This window comes from Dysidea avara, chromosome 1 (assembly GCF_963678975.1).
Source record: "Dysidea avara chromosome 1, odDysAvar1.4, whole genome shotgun sequence".
Lineage (NCBI taxonomy): Eukaryota > Metazoa > Porifera > Demospongiae > Dictyoceratida > Dysideidae > Dysidea > Dysidea avara.
Window position 1 is genome coordinate 33,095,301 of NC_089272.1, and position 23,280 is coordinate 33,118,580.

The 23,280-nt window shown below is 38.0% G+C and overlaps 1 protein-coding gene across 2 annotated transcripts; it reads right to left on the minus strand.

The window, feature by feature from the left end:
* Positions 1-5,894: 5,894 nt before the first annotated feature.
* Positions 5,895-21,433, minus strand: LOC136262266 (clotting factor C-like). Of its 2 annotated transcripts, none has more exons than XM_066056487.1 (7): positions 21,248-21,433; positions 15,045-15,350; positions 14,602-14,874; positions 14,383-14,547; positions 13,714-13,842; positions 12,307-12,987; positions 5,895-6,284 (listed from the first exon to the last, which is right to left on the minus strand). In XM_066056487.1, exons 1-7 carry the CDS (start codon positions 21,408-21,410, stop codon positions 6,085-6,087), a joined length of 1,917 nt encoding a protein of 638 aa, XP_065912559.1. In that variant the 5' UTR covers positions 21,411-21,433; the 3' UTR covers positions 5,895-6,084. The 2 variants fall into 2 exon arrangements, with proteins under 2 accessions (XP_065912559.1, XP_065912566.1); XM_066056494.1 differs by having other exon boundaries at positions 15,045-16,160.
* Between the last annotated feature and the right edge of the window lie 1,847 nt (positions 21,434-23,280).

Here is a 23,280-nt window from a genome sequence, read left to right on the forward strand (position 1 = left end):
GAACACACTCAACTGTTATAATAGCTTGTAGGTGTAAACAGTTGCTACTATAGAGTGTACATATCCAGTAAACTAGTATTCATACAAAATGTGTCATACGATGACATTATAATTATGTGTATGCATGCACCTGTCAATAATCATATATGTATCCACTTAAATTTGCTTACCTTTCACATATCAATAATGTCCATGGCCTAGTGAGGTCATACAATACAACAAAGTTACCTTAACTATATATCCTGAATTGCAGCCAGTGATCCTGAATACTCTGTAATTCGCTGGTGGGCACAATCATCCCATGGCATTTCCAGGTGCCACAGGATGTCAAGGATATGTCAACCTGAAATAAAAATAATTCTGTAACTAGTAAATTCATGCATATAGACACAGTTACCAATGCTTGACATAAGCAGACAAAAATGCTAGGACATAGCACCTAAACTACGTAAACTATTTTTGATCAGACATTTGATCAGACAGTGAATACTTTTACCATGGAAAATTATTGTATTAAGTCAGATATGCATTTGTCTGAGTAAATTTTATACCAATTTTGGTTGGACATGATGTCCGACCAATATAGAACATGTTCGGACAAACACCAATTTTGGTCGGAAAATGTCAGATGTCAGACCATTATTTCAAGCACGGGATTACTGGCCTATCATATAGTATGGTAATTGTGCAAAAGGGATCACAAAGGTTTGTGTTTTTAAAGTGTCAATCAAAAACCAACCTCGGCAATCCTATAAAGCAATACATAAGACAGACAAGCAATTATAAAATGTTTGCCATCTACAGGTTACCATAATAATTAAAGTGTCGATGTGTATATTTACATTGAGACATATGAAGCTGCTGTAGCTCATATCCAAGGACATGGAGTCAAGGGAATTGTGACCACATTATTTTGGAATACTTGACTGCCTAATTAAAGTATTGTATAGAGGGAAACCTTGACGGGGTGATGAATTTGGCATTTTGCTACAAATTCGCCAAAGTTTTAACCCGCAAAGTACTCGCAGCACCTCGGATAAGCATCTTTATAGCTAAACACTGAGCTTGAATTCATAAAGTTTATTTCACCAAATCTTTAAATTCAACACAGTTTCGGTATCTTTCTTCATTCAAGCTTGGTATCTTCTTATCAAGGTAAACTATATCAAGGTATCTTCTTTCTTGGTGTCTTTTTTACCACAGCAGTTGCTTCAACAGTGTGTGACATATCAAGGTGAAATGAAATGTAAGTAATGAATATATTTTAGAAGGTTGCACTTTCACACAAAAACAAAAAAAACAACAGAAACCAGCCTGGCACCTTGACAGTATTGGTTAGGCATAATATAACCAAGCCCAAAAGTGCATTCAATATACTCCTAATAGGTTGCTACAATTTTTTAAATCTATTTTTTATTCAGTGGAATCTTTTGCTGACTGACTGACAGACTGATGCTTTCAAAGAAGCGTAATTTAATAACGGCTACCAGCTTAATTTTTTCACTGCTTCAGCCTGACAGGTACCTTTTGGCATACAACAGTGCATGCATGATTGACTTACCCTTGTCCTCCTTTGTCCCATTTACCTTTTTTGCTGACAACGCAAGGTGTTGATTTGCAGATGGCTTCCCTACCTTCATAATGAAATTGTCCACATTTTCTGCAGTAACTTGATTGATCACAGGAGCGCTTCTTGTACTGCTCTTCATTTGTAGTGCTGTGTGATGGGTTGAACACAACTGAAAACAAAGTATAATGGCCACTTCATATCATTGATAGTTAGGGTGTGCATTAGGGCATTCATCAAGGTACAGTTTTAGGCCTATATCCATCTAGATATGCATTTTTAAAGCAAGAAGGCTGTAAGCTTGAAGTGGGGAATCCAGCAGAGAGGATTATAACTAGTCTTCGTATAATGTCAGATCAAAGTCATAGTTGATCTGACATTGTATGGCAATGCTTAACAGCATGCGTAAGCATGCCAAGTTGGGCAGGGTTCTGCCCAGAAATCCCTGAGTGGTGACCTAAAGTTAACATGAACTGATATGCTGTGTGTTATATTAGGGTATAATGTACATTTATCAGTGATATATGTAAGAATTCTACTGGTCGGATTTAAGAGGTACTGGTCACTTTGAACCGCTGCCGACCAGTGTGGGCAGAACCCTGGTTGGGGCATACCCCCTGAATTTTTTTTGGATTTTCAAAGCTTGGATGTGAGTATTTTGACACCCAAAACTCATTTAGCAGCCATGTACTGTTACATTGTTAAACCACATAACATAATAAATCTGTAATAATAACATCATGATAATTTGATATGAAATTATCCAATGTGTTTTTTGACATGTATATCAATTATGGTCAGTTATGATTTTAACTGCAGGACATTTAAAACTCCTTTAGAAGTCACAAAAACAGTGTGTGAACATGTGGTAGAATGGTGCAGATTATATTGCACTTCATTGAAAGGTGCTGGTTCAAGTCAGACAACTTTTTTTATTTTTGCTCTTTTGAACCTTTTAGATACACCTTTTAAAAAGCTGTTCGATTGTTCTATTAGAGTCGATGACTGTTCTATTAGAGTATATTGATTCTTTTAGCGGAAATCGGTCGGCCATCCTTGACCCGTTCAATAGGTAACTGGGTGGTCTTTGAGCTAGTTGGTCGGTAAATGTCCAATGGCCGACCGTTATAATCCACTCTGGAATCCAATGGCTCTTAGATGTTTTAATCAATACTGAAGCAATCAAAACGTGCAAAAATTGTTCAATGTCATGTCCCACCTACCACAGGTCGGGCAACAGGTGGGGATTTGTAAGGGATCCATTACCCAAACTCATCCCCAGGATAGAGGAATTTGCAACATGAACAGCCATATTGTTAGTGATTCCCGGGATAAATAATGTGAATTAGTAGGGGATTTGTAACTCAAAGTTGTCACCAGGGGTGGGGAATTTGTCATCTAGCATTTGCAAATCCCCACCTCTCCCCGACCTGGGGTAGGTGGGGCTTGACATTGATAGGTACATTATTATAGTTTCATATCCATACGGGCTTTTATGATTTTACATGATCTTGACAAGGGTCTGGGGGATACGGATATGTCCTGGTCCTGTACGTTTGTACAGGCTAGCAATTAGTAAGTTCTTTACATAATTTCATTTCGCTCTAATTAACGCCTTCTCGCTCTAAATAATGCCTCCTTAATATTGCAAGTGTGAGAATGTCAGACACAAATACATGACGAGACTCCCAACAGGAACGATGGCTTAACGGTTAGTTTAATAATTAGCTCACCCTTCACATTTACTCGTCCCAAGCGGAATATTCCTCACTGCTGCTGCCTGGTAGCTAATTCTCCGTGATATTCTAACTTGTAAGGGTGAGCCGATCATCAGATGATCTATACAACGGGTAGGCTATCAAATTGCCCATGTTAATTACGTCCATTGTGCGCCTATAGGCGCTTCAATAAAATTAATTATACTTGTTACTGTGCAGAAATCAAAATGATTGTAGTGCACAGGTGTGATCATATGGAATGTGTAGACTCATCTAGAGTGGGGGAGCTAATTATACAATGGGGGGTTGTTCCATGTTTAGCTACTGAGGCCGAGGAAAAACCAAATTGTAACTGAGTCACTAAATCATACTGAGTTTGTAGCTATCCTCTCAGCTGGCAGTGCTTAGAGTTGATTCACAGTTTATCATCACTGCCCACATGGTATTATTTAAAGGCCTCAAAATTGTCATTGTAGCTATCATTATTATGTGGTGCTATAATTAACATCCTCTGAATAGAACACTTGTCCCTTGGTCTGTAATAGCCAACAGTGACTCAGTGGACTATTATTGGATAGAGGCACCTGTAAGCCTGTACATCCAAATCACACACACTAGTCAAACACAATTTACCAGTTACAAATCATATAATTACATTTCAGTCTGTCTGTCCAGCAGTTCTTAAACTGATTAGCTATAAGGGAAATGGCATCAATCACTGACTGGGGTAGAAAGACCTTGATAATCAAATTGTGTTGTGCTTGAATAATTTCGTATATTATACTCACTTTAAAAATCAAGATATACTCTAATAAAACACCCATGTGTATATAATCACCTGAATGACAAAAAATTTCTATTATTTAGACATAAGATCTGGAAAGTTTTAAAATGTTACACTGTACGTACTATATCATTGGAACTGTCATTGTCAACCTTAGAGGCTGGCTATATATATTGGACAATATAAGCAGAATGCTAATTCCAGCATGGATGTAACTGTAATGCTGTGAGTATTTGTTCATTGGTTAAGTGGCATGTTAAATTTGTTGTGCCCATACCGGAACAGGGTGAAGGTTGGCTTAAGCCAGGCTGTCTTGCAAAACACTTTTACAATTATGCTGGAGTTGCAGCGATGTATTTGTGTTCAGATGCTTCTCAGTTCTTTCCCTGAGAAAAAAAAAGGACAAATGATTTGGTCAAGTTGACAAGTTGTACCCATTACTTGTACTTTACTACAGTAACTGGTATTTACAATTGTACAAATAATGAGAAGTGAAAATGACCTATTCTCAAGTTCTTGGATGATAAAATGTGAATCAAATTTTCCAGGAGAAATAATTCCATAATACATCAACAAGAGTCGAAGTAGCAAAATTATTAAGAAAGTCCTCACAGTGTTTGCATGTTAGTTTGAATAATGTTAAGCCAGCTTGGGTCCAGATATAGTAAATAGCTAACTACATGGTTCAAAGATTATACATTGAATATTTTAAGCACTCTATCTTTGCATTTGCTAAGAAAAAAATTTTCATGGGACATTGTTTCTTTCAAAAGTACTTCACCTTTTAAAAATAGCAGGCTCAATTGCTCCATGCATTTACTCTGTGTATATTTACTCCTCTGTGTGTCTCTGAAAATACTTAACAACTTATATAGCTTGAAACTTTCTAGCCACACAAAGAGCTTTCCAATAAAGGGAATGCAGAAATCCTAGTAGAGGTATTACTTTGATCAAAGGTGAAATGAGCAAAATTACAAATAACAACACACATGAGAATGTATAACTTAACTATTACCATAATTTGCTTTATTTTTGTATGATTTACATGAATAACTGCTCTATTAGAGTAATTCGATCTTGTGTAAAAATTTTCGTGCAAGAAATTTTCATACAAATTTTGCATACGAATTACAATGAAAAAAAAGCAAATTATGCATGGTACTTAAAAATAGCAATGAAGTGATTCAGTCAAATGAACTGATCCTACCCTCTGCACACACAAGGTCAATAGATGCAGACTCTTTGAGGATCTTGCTGTAACACTGTCCATTTTTTCTGACAGCAGAGTGGCTAGTCTCTTGTACAGCACTGTGGCCAAAGGATGCATGTCTCCAGTGCATGAAAACACAAAAGGAGAAAATGTCCCATGTTCTACTTCATGGATCCTCTCTTCACGTTTCCTCTTCTCCTCTAGCTCCACACATGTCTGTAACACTGGGGTAAAGATACTGAACAGTGTGTGAGAGCAAAAGGATTAAACACCTTGACATCAAAATAAACTTCCTGACCACATTCCCAAAAACCATTGGCAACATCAAGACAAGTCCCGTCCTCAACATTAGCCAACCTATGCTGAAAAGATTCCCCTGTTAATGGTTGTAGAGATGGTTCAACTTCAACACTATGACGGTTCAGCTAATAGTCCAGCAGTGATGTCTCAAAGCTCATTGAGACAAATTAATAGGGAGACCACCACATGGGCAACAAAGGACATGCTCAACAGAGAATTGCTATGGCAATGTTTGTACAAGACAACTAAATACATTATATTCTTTACCCACATGCAAACGTATTGTGAACCCTTGTTAACGCAGTTATAAATATCTGACTAACATTTGAAATCTTGCTGGAAAGTATTTCAACTACAGTAGCACACACACACACACACTATATATTACACAATGTTAAACTGAAACATTCCTCTCTATAATATTATGGGAGGAAAAACAACCTTTCTAAATATGCAGCAGTTCAACTAAATCTACTAAAGCAGGTCAAGTAGTAACAGGATCACACTATATGTGTAGTCCAGTAGTTTCCACGATCCAACCCAACACATTAGTAGCTGGAAGAGTGCTAGTGTACACATCATATGGTAGAGTTGCTTGACACTTGGCATTGGCAATTCCAACCATAACAAACCACACCCTAGGTGATCTGATCTGGTATACCATCGGACTGCCATCATCACATGTACCATTTGGATCATATTTATCTGTAATGGTTAATTGGTAAGTATTAAAGTTGAATTCAGCATGGTGCTGTACGTAGCATGCAAGAGGCTATAGCTACAATATACTATTTAAGGAAGGACAGAAAAGGTACAGTATCTTCCTCGCTTCTCTTATGTAACCAGACAAGTACAAGGAACAGTAGTGAAACAAGGGAGGTCATCTACACCTACAGATATACTAGTGGACACTTAATGGCTATACGTATGGAGTAAATGTCCACTAGTATATCTTCAGGTACAGGCCCTTGTTCACTACTTTTTATTTCTTTGGTGCCTAGCTAATTGAACTTGAAATTTCCTTGTACTCATTTGTTTATAACTTAATTATAACTGGTGAACCTGCACGTGGCACATTAAAAGAAAGAATGGTGTCGGGCTTATTGTTTTCATCTGAAGACACGTTCCAACTGTCGATTACTGAAATAGCAAAGTGTCCATTATGCTTTGTTTTCAGCTATGTTCAGCCTATTAAAAATGAAGAACACTATGAGAAGGACCTCTGTAATCAATCCAGTTACAACAGAAATTCACTTGTACAAACGTAGGGTAGCCATCACATGGCACTACTGCAAATCAACGCCTTGTATTGCAAGTGGGACACAAAGGAGGACACAGGTAAGTCCATGACGTATGCATTGTACATTTGCGGTTTACTAACAGGCACCTGCCAAGCTGAAGCAGTGTTGAACAGTGACAAAATCAAGCTTGTAGCTGATTTACGCTTGTCTGAAGGCATCAGTCAGTCAGTAGAAAATTGTAGCAACCTATTGGAAGAGTTTTAGGTCATATTTAAGGCAGGGCTTGGCTATACCTAACCAATACTACCAAGAAGGTACATGTATTGTGAGGCTGGTTTATGGTCAACATTTTTTGTGACAAAGTGCAAACCTCCAAATGTATGTCACTACCATACTGTATGATAACTACAAAAGAAATCTCATTAAGATAGTAAATTAAGGATGGTCATTTACTCTAATAGAACAGTCATTGCAAACCATATACGAATTTTTGTTTAAATTTAAAGCACCTTTGAAGTCAAAATTGACAAACCTGACACTTATATGTATTACAAACCAATCAGATGCAATAATGAAACACGAATATCTTTCATGTACATTGTAAAATTAAGTATCAAGACACACGATAGTGTGTCGTACGGTCCAAGAAGCCGGCGCGCCACACCGTGAGTATATTAACAGGAAGAAAGAATACGCAATTTTCACACCTATGTAGCTCTGTGATCACTTATCCGATTGGAACCAAATTTGCTGGAGGCGTGCCGCCCAGTTAGGGTAGTCTACATACCAAATTTGAAGAAAGTCGCTCCAGTCATTTCCGAGATACGAGCGAACAAAATTTCGTTTTAATTTCTTCGTTTTTTTCTTCTTCATCTTCTTCATTTCGCACACTTCGCAAAATTCGCCATAAAACACGAATGCGAGCTCGGATTGGGCTGAAATTTGGCACACTTGAAGGGCTCATTAAGGCGGATCTCCGTACCAACTTTGGTAGGAATCCGATGAACATTCACGGAGTTATGACCGATTATTTGCGTAAAATAAGGTCGAAGGTCTGTCACGCCTACAGGGTAAACGCCTTGGAGGAATCAGTTGAAAATTGATATGTAGATGGAGCAACCATCGTAGGAGTGCCTTTTTGTGGTTTAAAAGGAATCGGAATAAAGACCATGGAGATATGACACGAAACCCAACCTGTGTCAAAATTACGCGATCGATTTTTATGAATAAAAAAACTATTAGTTTTCGTATCTACCAGGCAAACCGCTTAGAGCAACGAGCTGAAAATCAGTATGTAGCTGGAATAATCATCATAGAAAGTCCTTGCAGTAGAACAGAAGAATCGGATTACAAATCACTGAGTTATGATTCAAAAGGCAACTACGTGCAGCAAACGCGAGATCGAGATACTCTAATAGAACAGTCACCCTAATAAAGCATTCAGCTGCATGTATAATTTACTCAGTTATATTACATTGTAAGTTATTCTGTAGGGAATTCAGCTACAAACAAGTCACCCTGTAGTCAGATCAGCTAGAAGAAGGTACCTAATAGAGAATTCAGCTACAAATAAGCCATCATGTAGAGAGTTCAGCTCAAATAAATCACCCTGTAGAGAATTCAGCTACAAAAAAATTGCCCTGTAGAGAAATCAGCTAGAAGAAGTTACCTTGTAGAGAGTTCAGTTACAAAGAAACAATCATGCAAAGAGTTTAGCTGCAAACAAATCACCCAGTAAAAAGTTCCGCTATGAACAGATCACACTGTAGAGAGTTCAGTTAGAAACAAGTCATCCTGTAGATAGATCAGCTAGAAGAAGTCACTTTGTAGAGAGTTCACCTACAAAGAAATCACCCTGTAGAAAGATCAGCTAGAAGTTACCTTGTAGAGAGACCAGCTAGAAACAAGTCATCCTGTAGAGAGTTCAGCTAGAAGAAGTTACGTTGTAAAGAGTTCAGCTACAAACAAATCACCCTGTAGAGAGATCAGCTAGAAGTTACCTTGTAGAGAGACCACCTAGAAACAAGTCATCCTGTAGAGAGTTCAGCTAGAAGAAGTTACGTTGTAAAGAGTTCAGCTACAAAGAAACTACCATGTAGAGAGTTCAGCTGCAAATAAATCGCCCTGTAGAGATTTCAGCTACAAACAAATTACCCTGTAGAAAGATCAGCTAGAAGAAGTTACCTTGTAGAGAGTTCAGCTACAAACAAATCACCCTGTAGAGAGTTCAGCTACAAAGAAACTACCATATAGAGAGTTCAGCTGCAAACAAATCGCCCTGTAGAGAATTCAGCTACAAACAAATCATCCTGTAGAAAGGTAAGCTAGAAGAAGTTACCTTGTAGAGAGTTCAGCTAGCAACAAGCCACCCGTAGAGAGTTCAGCTAGAAGAAGTTACACTGTAGAGAATTCAGCTACAAAGAAGCTACCATGTAGAGAGTTCAGCTGCAAACAAATCGCACTGTAGAGAATTCAGCTACAAACAAATCACCCTGTAGAAAGGTCAGCTAGAAGAAGTTACCTTGTAGAGAGTTCAGCTACAAACAAATCACCCTGTAGAGAGTTCAGCTACAAACAAGTCACCCTGTAGAGAGTTCAGCTACAAACAAGTCACCCTGTAGAGAGATCAGTAAGAAACAAGCCACCCGTAGAGAGTTTAGCTAGAAGAAGTTACATTGTAGAGAGTTCAGCTACAAAGAAACTACCATATAGAGAATTCAGCTGCAAACAAATCGCCCTGTAGAGAATTCAGCTACAAACAAATCACCCTGTAGAAAGGTCAGCTAGAAGAAGTTACCTTGTAGAGAGTTCAACTACAAACGAACCACCCTGTAGAGAGTTCAGCTAGAAACAAGTCACCCTGTAGAGAGATCAGCTAGAAACAAGCCACCCGTAGAGAGTTCAGCTAGAAGAAGTTACATTGTAGAGAGTTCAGCTACAAAGAAGCTACCATGTAGAGAGTTCAGCTGCAAACAAATCGCCCTGTAGAGAATTCAGCTACAAACAAATCACCCTGTAGAAAGATCAGCTAGAAGAAGTTACATTGTAGAGAGTTCAGCTACAAAGAAACTACCATGTAGAGAGTTCAGCTGCAAACTAACTACCCTGTAAAAAGATCAGCTAGAAGAAGTTACCTTGTAGCTACAAACAAATCACCCTGTAAAGAATTCAGCTACAAACAAGTCACCCTGTAGAGAGGTCAGCTAGAAACAAGCCACCCGTGGAGAGTTCAGCTAGAAGAAGTTACACTGTAGAGAGTTCGGCTACAAAGAAACCACCATGTAGAGAGTTCAGCTGCAAACAAATCACCCTGTAGAGAATTCAGCTACAAACAAATTACCCAGTAAAAAGATCAGCTAGAAGAAGTTACCTTGTAGAGAGTTCAGCTACAAACAAATCACCCTGTAGAGAGTTCAGCTAGAAACAAGTCACCCTGTAGAGAGATCAGCTAGAAACAAGCCACCCGTAGAGAGTTCAGCTATATAGAAGAAGTTACACTGTAGAGAGTTCAGCTACAAACAAATCACCCTGTAGAGAGTTCAGCTACAAACAAATCGCCCTGTAGAGAATTCAGCTACAAACAAATCACCCTGTAGAAAGATCAGCTAGAAGAAGTTACCTTGTAGAGAGTTCAGCTACAAACAAATCACCCTGTAGAGAGTTCAGCTACAAACAAGTCACCATGTAGAGAGTTCAGCTAGAAGAAGTTACATTGTAGAGAGTTCAGCTACAAACAAATCACCCTGTAGAGAGTTCAGCTACAAACAAGTCACCCTGTAGAGAGATCAGCTAGAAACAAGTCATCCTGTAGAGAGTTCAGCTAGAAGAAGTTACATTGTAGAGAGTTCAGCTACAAAGAAACTACCATGTAGAGAGTTCAGCTACAAACAAATTGCCCTGTAGAGAATTCAGCTACAAACAAATCACCCTGTAGAAAGATCAGCTAGAAGAACTTACCTTGTAGAGAGTTCAGCTACAAACAAATCACCCTGTAGAGAGTTCAGCTACAAACAAGTCACCCTGTAGAGAGATCAGCTAGAAACAAGCCATCCGTAGAGAGTTCAGCTAGAAGAAGTCACATTGTAGAGAGTTCAGCAGTTTAGCTGCAAACAAATCGCCCTGTAGAGAATTCAGCTACAAAGAAATCACCCTGTAGAAAGATCAGCTAGAAGAAGTTACCTTGTAGAGAGTTCAGCTACAAACAAATCACCCTGTAGAGAGTTCAGCTACAAACAAGTCACCCTGTAGAGAGATCAGCTAGAAACAAGTCATCCTGTAGAGAGTTCAGCTAGAAGAAGTTACATTGTAGAGAGTTCAGCTACAAAGAAACTACCATGTAGAGAGTTCAGCTACAAACAAATTGCCCTGTAGAGAATTCAGCTACAAACAAATCACCCTGTAGAGAGTTCAGCTACAAACAAGTCACCCTGTAGAGAGATCAGCTAGAAACAAGCCATCCGTAGAGAGTTCAGCTAGAAGAAGTCACATTGTAGAGAGTTCAGCAGTTTAGCTGCAAACAAATCGCCCTGTAGAGAATTCAGCTACAAAGAAATCACCCTGTAGAAAGATCAGCTAGAAGAAGTTACCTTGTAGAGAGTTCAGCTACAAACAAATCACCCTGTAGAGAGTTCAACTACAAACAAGTCATCCGGTAGAGGGATCAGCTAGAAGGACCACCTTGCAGAGAGGTCAGCTACAAAGAAATCACCCTGCTTTATCTTTTCTTCTTCCTGTAGTAAAGAAAAAAAATGACAGGTTAAAAAGCCCTAAAGCCGGCCATAGGCCGGCTTTGGGGTATACAAATACAAAAAGAAGTGAAATCTAATCCAAAACAGCCAAGCTGTAAAAAAAGAGTGCGGCCCTGAGAAAGGCTATGGTGAAAAAAGATGTGAAATCCAAGGTGGCGGCCAAGAAATGGTTGTGATGGTAGGTTAATGGTAAAAATTTTAATAACAACAATTCAGGTGAATTTGGTGCCGCTTGGTCTTGGCACAAAATTCACTTGAATTGTTGTTATTAAAATTTTTACCATTAACCTACTATCACAGCCATTTCTTGGCCGCCACCTTGGATTTCACATCTTTTTTCACCATAGCCTTTCTCAGGGCCGCACTCTTTTTTTACAGCTTGGCTGTTTTGGATTAGATAGATTTAACACTAGGACATACATAGCCAGGAAATTGTAAAGCCAGACCACCTGGTACTTGCACTTATACCAGTTCCTCTTGTTAGTTCCTCCTTGGCAATGGAAGGGGACTGAAATTAGTAAAGCCATGTCTAAAAAGAGTACCCCTCAAACACTGCTCAAGAGATGAATTACAAAATGCCAGGACAAATTAATTGATCTGAAAGCCAATCATTATTACTCCTGCGGTATGCACTTTTGGTTAAATATACTAAATTATCAGTTTTGTATAGATAACTCCACATTTTTGTGGACTTAATTTAAGCAATCATTGTACAATAATTGTAGTACAACTTCTTACCAGTACAAATAGAATTTTTTTTAATATCATATTCCCCACCATAACTTTTCTTGCAAATATTACTAGGAACAGTTGACAGCTTAGAGTAACGCAAGTGAGATGAAGAACCCCAGCCAGTTACAAAGACACCATGGACAAAGTCATGGAAATCTCTTCTCATTGTTGTATCCTTAGGAAGACATATCGGAGAAGTATCACTACTATTGACTGGCATGGATAACTTCAGCAATGCAATGTTGTAGTCAACAACTTTATTCTGATATCCTATGTGGCAATATACAGCAGAAATAGTGCGAACAATTTCATTAGTTTGTGTCACAGGACATTTAGCCAGTTTATGAAGATATATTAAAATGTTAGAGTAGTCTAATCCACAAATACACTCTGCGGATGTCAGTACCCACTGATCATTGATGAGACTGCCTGAACACAAAAACGATGAGTTATTGTCAGTAGCATTAACACATAACTGAACATGCCAGCTGAACTTCCTCCTGTGTACATTTCCTGAATTGCCGCCATTAACAGCTACATTACTAACACCACATTCAATACAAGTCTTTCCATCACTAGCTAGAGCAAATGAAGGAGGACACTGGCAATAGTAGCTGCCTTGTGTGTTCACACATTCTCCATCACATAATGTAGATTCCATTGCCGGCAATTTACACTCATCAATATCTAAATTTGAAAAACATAATTAAATGGCAAATGTGTGTATTACAATTCAAACAATACTATACATTCCCTAGTATAAATATAGCACAAAAACATACCTTTGTAACAATGAATATACCACTTGTAATGTTTGGCATTAAAACAGGATAAATATTAAATTATTACACAGATTATAGCTACATTAATGGGAAAGAATAGTCAAAACACTACTGAAACAATTGTAAGCTTGTGGAACGTATAGCAATAGGTAATTACCCCCTGCCATTCTTAAATGACAGTGATGGCATCACTCAAATGCAACGTTGTCCTGCACTAGTGCAAGCAATTAAAAAACTCACTAATTAAAGGGCGTGGTACCCGTTTCGCTTGCGAGTATTCATCCCAAATGAAAAGGGATGAATTTTCATGAGCAAAATTGGTGCCACACCCACGTTTTTTAATTGCCTGCACTCATGCAAGACGATGTTACATTTGAACGATACGTTCAGGGGGGTGTATGTACTGTATGAAAATTTCTAAAAACGTTTACCTAAGAAAGCAGGGACAACAGAAAGAAACACACTCATGTATTGTATCTCTGGTGGTACATGAAATATCAACATAGGTAAGTATGGATTTTGATAGATACTGTATACAGTACTGATTTCTATGTATTTGTATTTTAGTCACCACAACCACTCAGCAGTCATCTACTAGATGTTGCTGTTTAGTAACAAACATATTCCATACCAACACAATGTGAAGCATTCAACAAATCCACTCGGTATCCTGGTCTGCACATACAGAGCACAACTCCATTATCATCAACATTGGCAAAATGAGCACAATTAGTGGCACCAACATCAGTACAAGTATCAGCTACAAAATAGTAATAAAATATAGTAGCTAATTGTTGTGCAGGAACTTTTTGGATACATTAGTTTATGTAACTTTTCAATTATTGACTACTATGCCTCCTTGAGCTGTACCTTTAAATTGATTGATTCATTTTAGGTGCAGATCATTCTCATGATAGCGGTTAAACTGATTAATATTTCTAAATTTTTGTTTGCTCTTTTTATGACATAATTATGACTACTAAACCCACACATACCACATCAAAGTAGACATTATGCTTGGATGTTCCTTTTGTTACACATCATTACAACAAAGAACAGTACAAAAAGTGTCTCTGCAATCCTCACTAGTCAAGTGCCGATAAACAAGTAACCAAATTATGTGGTTGGCTTCTTACTAGTGGAGATATTGGTGACTACATTATGGCCAATACCACCAAACCTTGTGTAAACACTAGACTAATTAGATTGTAGGAAAATCCCTACTTTGGCAATACACAAATTATATATTTAAATTTCATTTTAACTACTAGGTAGATATTATAGTTTGCATGAGACGTACCAACACACATGGGAGGCTCTGAGTTCCAAGTTCCATCTGACAAGCATCTAGCTGTAGTGTTTCCAACAAGTCTGTATCCATTATAACATCCATAAGCTACTAATTTGTTATTATCACTAACAGTCACAAAACCATTCTGTATATTAAGATTTGTAGGACATTGAGCTAAAAGGTATACAGTATTAACAGCTTATGAGTGTTACCAGTACAATTTCATACCTGTCACAGTAATTATAGCTTCTCTTGATATAGTCTCTCCATCCTGATTTCTAGTCACACAGACATATGATCCAGTATCTGATGGTACAGTGTTTATAATGGTTAGTTGTTTGTTATTAATCCCACTAGCCCTACTGGTATCTACTTCACCATCAACACGTTGCCAGTGATAAAAGGTATCACCATAACTCTCAGCTTCACAATTGAGTGACACGCTAGTACCCTGTCCAACAGTGACATCTTCAGGCTGCGTACTGATATGAGGAGGAGGTACTAAATGTAGAAAATTCATAGCAAAACATTCAGCTACACATTTGACATATGTACACAAAACACAAAGAAACTCTAAACAGATTGACTATTGAGGTTGCAACAACTTTAAACATACAGAAGTGTTTCATGTATAAACACAACAATACAGACATCTTTTCAACAAGCCGTACTTTGCACAGTCAATTGCACACAGTCTGATTCAGCTTGTCCTGCTTCATTACTAGCAATACAACAATATTCTCCAGCATCATGTGCTGTAACATCAGAAATAATTAGAAATCCAGTAGTTGTTGATTCATCAATCTTAGTATCTTGAGTGGCTGTAACTACTTTAGCTGGTAACATTTTACCATCTTGTCTTTTCCATGAGATTTTTGAATCACTAGCTGAACATGAAAAGGAAGCACTATATGGTGCTATAACCACACTGGGTTTAGGTGGAGCAACAATTGTAGGTGGCAAACTTGGAGGAAGAGCTGTTTACACAAAAGAAAGAGATACCGTAATGGTATGTATCAATACTTCAACACATACATAATGCACACATACAAACACAATTAATTGTACCAAGTGGAATTGGTTTACCCTTTACTAAGTCACGCATGTACACAATACATACATACACACATACAATACATACATACATACATGCGTACATATATAAAATAATTATTGTACCAAGTGGAATTGGTTTGGTTTTTACAAATGTACGTAGCATAATTACTTATATACTGTACATTGTCAATTTTATCACTTGTAAAGTTGTACAAGAAACTATAGTATTTAACTAATGAGTATACATGTTGATCAGAAGCATGAAAATGTGTGTAATACAATTAAAATAAAATTATATATGTTGCACAATAAGTGATCTGAAAGAGAACAGTAAGCACACCAACACTGGTTTAACTTACTTTCACTGTGGAAAGAAATATAAGCTACAAATATATAGAGAACATACTCAACTGTTATAATTGCTTGTAGGTGTAAACAGTTACTACTATGGAGTGTACACATCCAGTAAACTAATATTCATACAAAATGTGTCATACGATGACATTATATGTGTATGCATACAACAAATGAGAAGTTTGATGCGCCTGTCAATAATCATATATGTATCCACTTAAATTTGCTTACCTTTAACATATCAATAATGCCCATGGCCTAGTGAGGTCATACAATACAATAATGCTACCTTACTATATATCCTGAATTGTAGCAAGCAATCCTGAACACTCTGTAATTTGTTTGTTGGCACAATCACCCCTTGGCATTTCCAGGTGCTACAGGATGTCAAGAATATGTCAGCCTGAAATGTGTAGCTAGTAAATTCATGCATATAGGCACAGGTTACTGGCCTATCATATGGTATGGTAATACCATATGAGCAGAAATTTTGGCATGGAATTAAAATTGGCGGATGCTCACAAAATCGCCAAATTAAAATCTCGCCATTAGTGTTTCTAATTGGGGCGAGCCTGAGCAAGCCCCACACTAACGAGTCAACGGTGTAATGGACCCGTTTACAAAAAATTACGATAAGAAACAGAGTCAATGTGTAATGGATCCGTAATACAACAATAAATTACGATATAAAGCGGATACCTTACACTTGCTCCAGCGTAATGATTCATATCACGATAAATCAACGGCGTAGATTACTGCCTTCCCATATTTGGCGATGTGTAATGGACCACATCACGAGAATTACCGGCCTAGATTACTGCTTTCCCATATTTGGCGATGTGTAATGGACCATACAACGGGATTTACCGGCGTAGATTACTGCTTTCCCATATTTGGCGATGTGTAATGGACCATACAATGGGATTTACCGGCGTAGATTACTGCTTTCCCATATTTGGCGATGTGTAATGGACCATATCACGGGATTTACCGGCGTAGATTACTGCTTTCCCATATTTGGCGATGTGTAATGGGCCATATCACGGGATTTACCGGCCTAGATTACTGCTTTCCCATATTTGGCGATGTGTAATGGACCATATCACGGGATTTACCGGCCTAGATTACTGCTTTCCCATATTTGGCGATGTGTAAAGGACCATATCACGGCATTCACCGGCGTAGATTACTGCCCTCCCCAGCCACGTGCAATGGATGCAGATGAACGCCTTCGACACAGGAGAGAGCAGTACAGGCGCAGGAGATAGAGAAACCCCTGAAGATGCGGAAAGAAGAAAGTGTAGAGACAGGGAGCATATGAGACGGCGAAGAGCAGGGATGACAGCGGAGCAGAGGAGAATTGAAAGAACTAGAAATGCACTACCCTCCCCACAAATCCCTACGCAATTTAATCGGGAAGTTCCATCATTTAATGATCCTGCCGTCATGTGAAAGATGTGTGAGTTTCACGAGGGCCTACTCAATTTAGAATTTTCATGCTGTGTAGTCTGTATGGAACGTTTCCCTTCCATATCCGTTAATGCTATGAACGTTTGTAAAAGATGCACAACGGATAAACATTTGCCAAAATTGTATCACAAGCTAAGGGAGCAGTACTAGACACTGGCAATTGGCGTTCACAGATGATGCAGACGCATTGGATGTCTTGGATTATGATGAAGACCTGGATGACAATGTCAGCAATCGGGATGATCCAGAGAACTACATTGTTATAATTGTAATTATCATATTTATTTCACCTTTATAGCTAATTAACACATTGATTTCTAGCAAGTCATTTCATTCTTATTTGTACCGAGTACCAAAAAATCTACATGCAACTAGCTATACTATAACAAACTAAGTGTAATAGCTAAAGAATGTCCAACTTCCTGAATTCCCAAATAGCTTATTATGGTTTCTTTTAGATCTCCTTAGATCCTACAGTTGACTTATCAATAAAAGCATCAAGCTTGTACTGATACAGGTAAAATCCATGAGCAATATGAACTATTCATACAACTCGTAAGGTCTATAGTAGTTTGCACTGCCATCAATACTTCAAAGTCATCAGGCTCGCCCCACGATGCTGTTTGCATCTGTCTAGTATTTCAACCGATTGAACAGGCGAAAGATCATGCAAGAAACAAGGTGGTGTATCTAGATTGATGTAGCTACTACTGGAGATCAGTCAGTGGTTAACCAAACAATTCTACGATTGTCTGTCTAAATATCACAGATTAAGGAGGCCCTAGACTATTTCACTGAACAAAGACCGCTCGAGGAAGATACACCTCGAGAAACATGCAGCGGAGCCGGATCGTAACTAGCTAATTGGCATGGAAAATGTTCCCAATCACTTCGTCTCCTTTTGCTACACTGTCACGGATTCTCCGTCTCACATGAAACTTACTCCAGTGTGCGGGCCAATGAAGTAAACATACATACATCTCAATTGCAAATGAGAATCCAGCTATACAATTTGCTACCACGAGGGCTCGCATGCAGGATTCCATGTTGCATTTTGTCAAATTAAACTCTCGCCAAATACAAATTATTAAGCAAACACCAAATATTCTTGCCAAAATTTCTGCTTATACGGTATTGTGTAAAAGGGATCACAAAGGTTTGTGTTTTTAAAGTGTCAATCAAAATCCAACCTTGGCAATCCTATAAAGCAATACGTAAGACAGACAAGTAATTACAAAATGTTTGCCATCTACAGGTGACCATAATAATTATAGCGTTGATGTGAATATTTACATTGAGACATATGAAGCTACTGTAGTTCACATCCAAGGGCATGGAGTCAAGGGAATTGTGACTACAATATTTCAGAATCCTTGACTGCCTAATAAAAGTATCGTATAGAGGGAAACCTTGGCGGGGTGATGAATTTGGCATTTTGCTACAAATTCGCCAAAGTTTTAACCCGCAAATTACTTGCAGCACCTTGAATAAGCATTTTTATAGCTAAACTCTGGGCTGGAATTCATCAAAGTTTATTTCACAGAATCTTTAAATTCACCAAAGTTTATCCCGCTGAAGTTTCAGTATCTTTCTTCACTCAACCTTGATATCTTCTTATTATCAAGGTAATTTTATATCAAGGTATCTTCTTTCTTGGTGTCTTTTTTACCACGGCAGTTGCTTCAACAGTTTGTGACATATCAAGGTGAAATGAAACGTAAGCAAAGAAGGTTGCACTTTCTCACAAAAAAACACTGACCAGAACCTTGACAGTATTGGTTAGGCATATAACCAAACCCAAACGTGCATTCAATATAACCCCAATAGGTTGCTACAATTTTTTTAATCTATTTTTTATTCAGTGGAATCTTTTGCTGACTGACTGACTGATGCATTCAAAGAAGCGTAGGTTAATAACACCTAAGGCTACCAGCTTAATTTTTTCACTGCTAGATGTTGCTTCAGCCTGACAGGTGCCTTTTGGCATACCACAGTACATGCATGATTGACTTACCCTTGTCCTCCTTTGTGTGTCATTTATCTTTGTTTGGGGCAATTGGAAACAGTGGAAATGGAAACTGGAAACGGAAAGTGGAAATGGTCAAATTTCATATAAAACCCTTGATTAGTGGCCACCTCGTAAAGACCACCTTCTTATAAAGACCACCTCTGTACAAGACCACATTGTAATTAGATCTCAATAAGGACCACTTTGTGGTCACCTTTGATAAAGACCACCCCATTACATGGTAATATTTGGTAAGCTTCAAACATATATTTCATGACTCAAATCAATGTCATCTCTTTGTCCACACTCTACTCAAGTCATATACCATCATCACTTAGTTTGTAGCAGCATAGATAATACTATGGTACAAGAATGTGTCATACAAAAATATTCCATGCAAGTGAAATGTAAATAGTACACTACAACCTACTGTATCAACGAAGAGCCTAGTCTTTTTAGCTGTTTTGATGAAGCGGTCTGACAGGATGTTTGGAACCTAGCTATTATTGCAATGTGAATAGGTGGTCTTTATAAAAGGTGACCATGAAGTGGTCAGTATGTCTTAGCCATCTTGAGATCTAATTATAATGTGGCCTTTGTACAGAATTGGTTTTTATAAGAAGGTAGTTTTTAAGAGGTGGACACTAAACAAGGGTTTTACTCTACAGTACATTTATATGACGATTTGACAATTTTTATTTTCCATTTCTACTTTCCGTTTCCGGTTTCCATTTCCACTGCTTCCAATTACCCATCTTTTATTGCTGACAATGCAAGGTGTTGATTTGCGGATGGCTTCCCTACATTCGTAATGAAAATTGTCCACATTTTCTGCAGTGACTTAATTGATCACAGGAGCACTTCTTGTACTGTTCTTCATTTGTAGTGCTGTGTGATGGGTTGAACACAACTGAAAACAAAGTACAATAGCCACTTCATATCATTGATAGTTACGGTATGCCATGACTTGACTTCACAAATAAGCTGAATTAGGAGTGAACTAATGCTTTTATCCATCTAGATATGTTGTTTTAAAGCAAGAAGACCGCAAGCTTAGAAACAGCAATCATTTGACTGTAAACAAAAAACACACACATAACACATTTGCTGTACAGAATAAAAATTCTAGAGCGGGCCATTCAGTTTAAAGACAAACTTAAGGAAAGCTGCTTCGAGAATAGTGTTGCATGAGTAACTTAGTTTAGAATGGCTTTGTTCTAGTTTCTGTAGGTCTATATAAACAGACACCATGTTTCCTAAGCCAACTTTTAGTGGGTTTCTCGTGCATTTTTGACCTTACCATGTTGGTAAATATGCAGAATTCTGCTAAAATCAGTAAATTTTATTAGGTGCATAATCCCAATGGATATTTCAATATGGTTTATTTTTAGTTGTTTTTTCTAAAGTATATGCCTTTCCCGGGCATAGGTGGGGATTTGCACAATAGATAAAGTAAAAGACTCACCCCTTGGGCAAAATATTTTTACAATGCCCAATGTTAGACACACCCACCACCCTGGGGGAACATGGGGACTTCGTGTAGTATCCATGTAATGGACACAAGTTTACAATTATTAGTACAATCACCACAGCCTGTCAAAAAATTCAAAATGACTGATTTTAATGTCATTCAAAATTCCATGAAAAAAAATTTACAATTACAAAATCCCACCTGTATGTAGAGTGTTAAATTCCCGCAAAGGATGCACAAATCCCCACCTATGCCCGGAGGGGGGAGTGGGGCTTGACATTGATATGTGCATAACAGTTACTGTTTTCTAAAGATCTGGGTAAGAATATTCTAAGGTTCCTGTACGCCTTTGTACAGGACCTTAGTCGGCTAGCAATTAGTAAGTTCTTCAATAATTTCACCTCGCTCTAATTAATGCCTTCTCGTTCTGCAAGCGTGAGAAGACACAAATACATGACGCGACTCCAACAGGAACGATGGCTTAACGGTTAGTTTAACAATGATGATGAGCTCACCCTTCACATTTACTCCTGCACACACTTTTCCAAGCGTAAAATTCCTCGCTGCTGCTGCCCGGTAGCTAATTCTCCATGATCTTTTAATTGTAATAGTGAGCCGATCATCAGATAATCTATAAAACGGGTAGGCTATCATATCGCTTTGTTCTCCCATGACCATATCAAGTCCATTGTGCGCCTATAGGCGCTTCAATAAAATTAATTATATTTTTTACTGTGCAGAAATGATTGTAGTGCACAGGTGTGATCATAGGGAATGTGTAGGTTAGTACAAAACTCATCTAGGGTGGGGGAGCTAATTATACAAGGGGGGGGATGGGGTATTCCAATGTCTAGCTACTGAGGCCAGGGAAAAACCAAATTGTAAGGTCACTCAGAAATATGATCATGCATACTGAGTTTATAGCTAGCTGTATAATATTCTCTCAGCTGGCAATGATTAGAGTTGATTCATCACTGCCCACATGGTATTTGAAGGCCTCAAAAGTTTCATTATAGCTAGCTATCATTATTATTTTTATCACGTGGTGCTATAATTAACGTCCTCTGAATAGAACACTTGTCCCTTGGTCTGTAATAGCCAACAGTGACTCAGTGGCCAGGACTATTATTGGATAGAGGCACCTGTAAGCCTGTACATCCAAATCACACACATTAGTCAAACACAATTTACCAGTTACAAATCATATAATTACATTTCAGTCTGTCCAGCAGTTCTTAAACTGATTAGCTATAGGGAAAATGGCATCAATCACTGACTGACCTTGATAATCAATTTGTGTGGGGCTTGAATAATTTCGTATATTATACTCACTTTTAAGATCAAGATATACTCTAATAAAACACTCATGTGTATATAATCACCCGACAAAAAATTCTATTATTTAGACATAAAGCCTGGAAAGTTTTTGAATATTACACTGTACGTACTATATCATTGGAACTGTCATTGTCAACCTTAGAGGCTGTCTATATTGGACAAGATAAGCAGAATGCTAATTCCAGCATGGATGTAATTGTTACTGTTGTGAGTATTTGTTCGTTGGTTCAGTGGCATTGTTAAATTTGTTGTGTCCATACTGGAACAAGGTGAAATTATGCTGGAGTCGCAGCGACGTATTTGTGCTCAGACTCATCTCAGTTCTTTCTCTGAGAAAAATAAAAAGGACAGGTTGGCAAGCTGTACCCATGTTTTGTACTTCACTACAGAAACCGGTATTTACAATTGTGAAGTGAAAAATGACTTACTCACTTTTTTTTCTTCGAAAGCTTGGATGATAAACTGTGAATCAACTTTTCCTGGAGAAATTAATTCCATAATACATCAACACGAGTCAAAGTAGCGAAGTTATTAAGAAAGTCCTCACAGTGTTTGCATGTTAGTTCGAATAATGTTAAAGCCAGCTTGGGTCCACAGATACATTATATACATGGTTCAATTAACAGGTTCAATGATTATCCATTGAATATTAATTTTTAGGTACTCTATCTTTGCATTCGCTAAGATAATAATTTTCATGGAACATTGTTTCTTTCAATTCACAAGTACTTCACCTTTTAAAAATTACAGGCTCAATTGCTCCATGCATTTACTCCTCCGTGTGCCTCTGAAAATATAACAACCTATAGCTTGAAACTTTCTAGCCACACAAAAACCTTTCCAATAAAAGGAATGCAGAAATCCCAGTAGAGGTATTACTTTGATCAAAGATGAAGTGAGCAAAATTACAAATAACAACACACATAAGAGAATGTATAACTTAACTATTACTTAAAGATAAAATAGCAATGAAGTGATTCAGTCAAATGACTGATCCTACCCTCTGCACATGCACAAGGTCAATAGTTGCAGACTCTTCGAGGATCTTGCTGTAAGACTGTCCATTTCTTCTGACAGCAGAGTGGCTATTCTCTTGTACCGCAGTCAAAGGACCCATACCAACAGTGCATGAAATACTAAAAGGAGAAAATGTCCCATGTTCTACTTCACGGATCCTCTCTTCATATTTTCTCTTCTTCTCTAGCTCTGC

What these genes read in the sequence shown, in the direction of transcription:
- LOC136262266 (XM_066056487.1), bottom strand. Translation starts at nt 21,410, where the DNA reads ATGGTCATGGGAGAACAAAGCGATATGATAGCCTACCCGTTTTATAGA. An exon ending in TGTGCAATTGACTGTGCAAA is followed by an intron (nt 14,875 to 15,044) that starts GTACGGCTTGTT and finishes TTCTACATTTAG; the next exon opens with TACCTCCTCCTCATATCAGT. An exon ending in AGAGCCTCCCATGTGTGTTG is followed by an intron (nt 13,843 to 14,382) that starts GTACGTCTCATG and finishes ACTATTTTGTAG; the next exon opens with CTGATACTTGTACTGATGTT.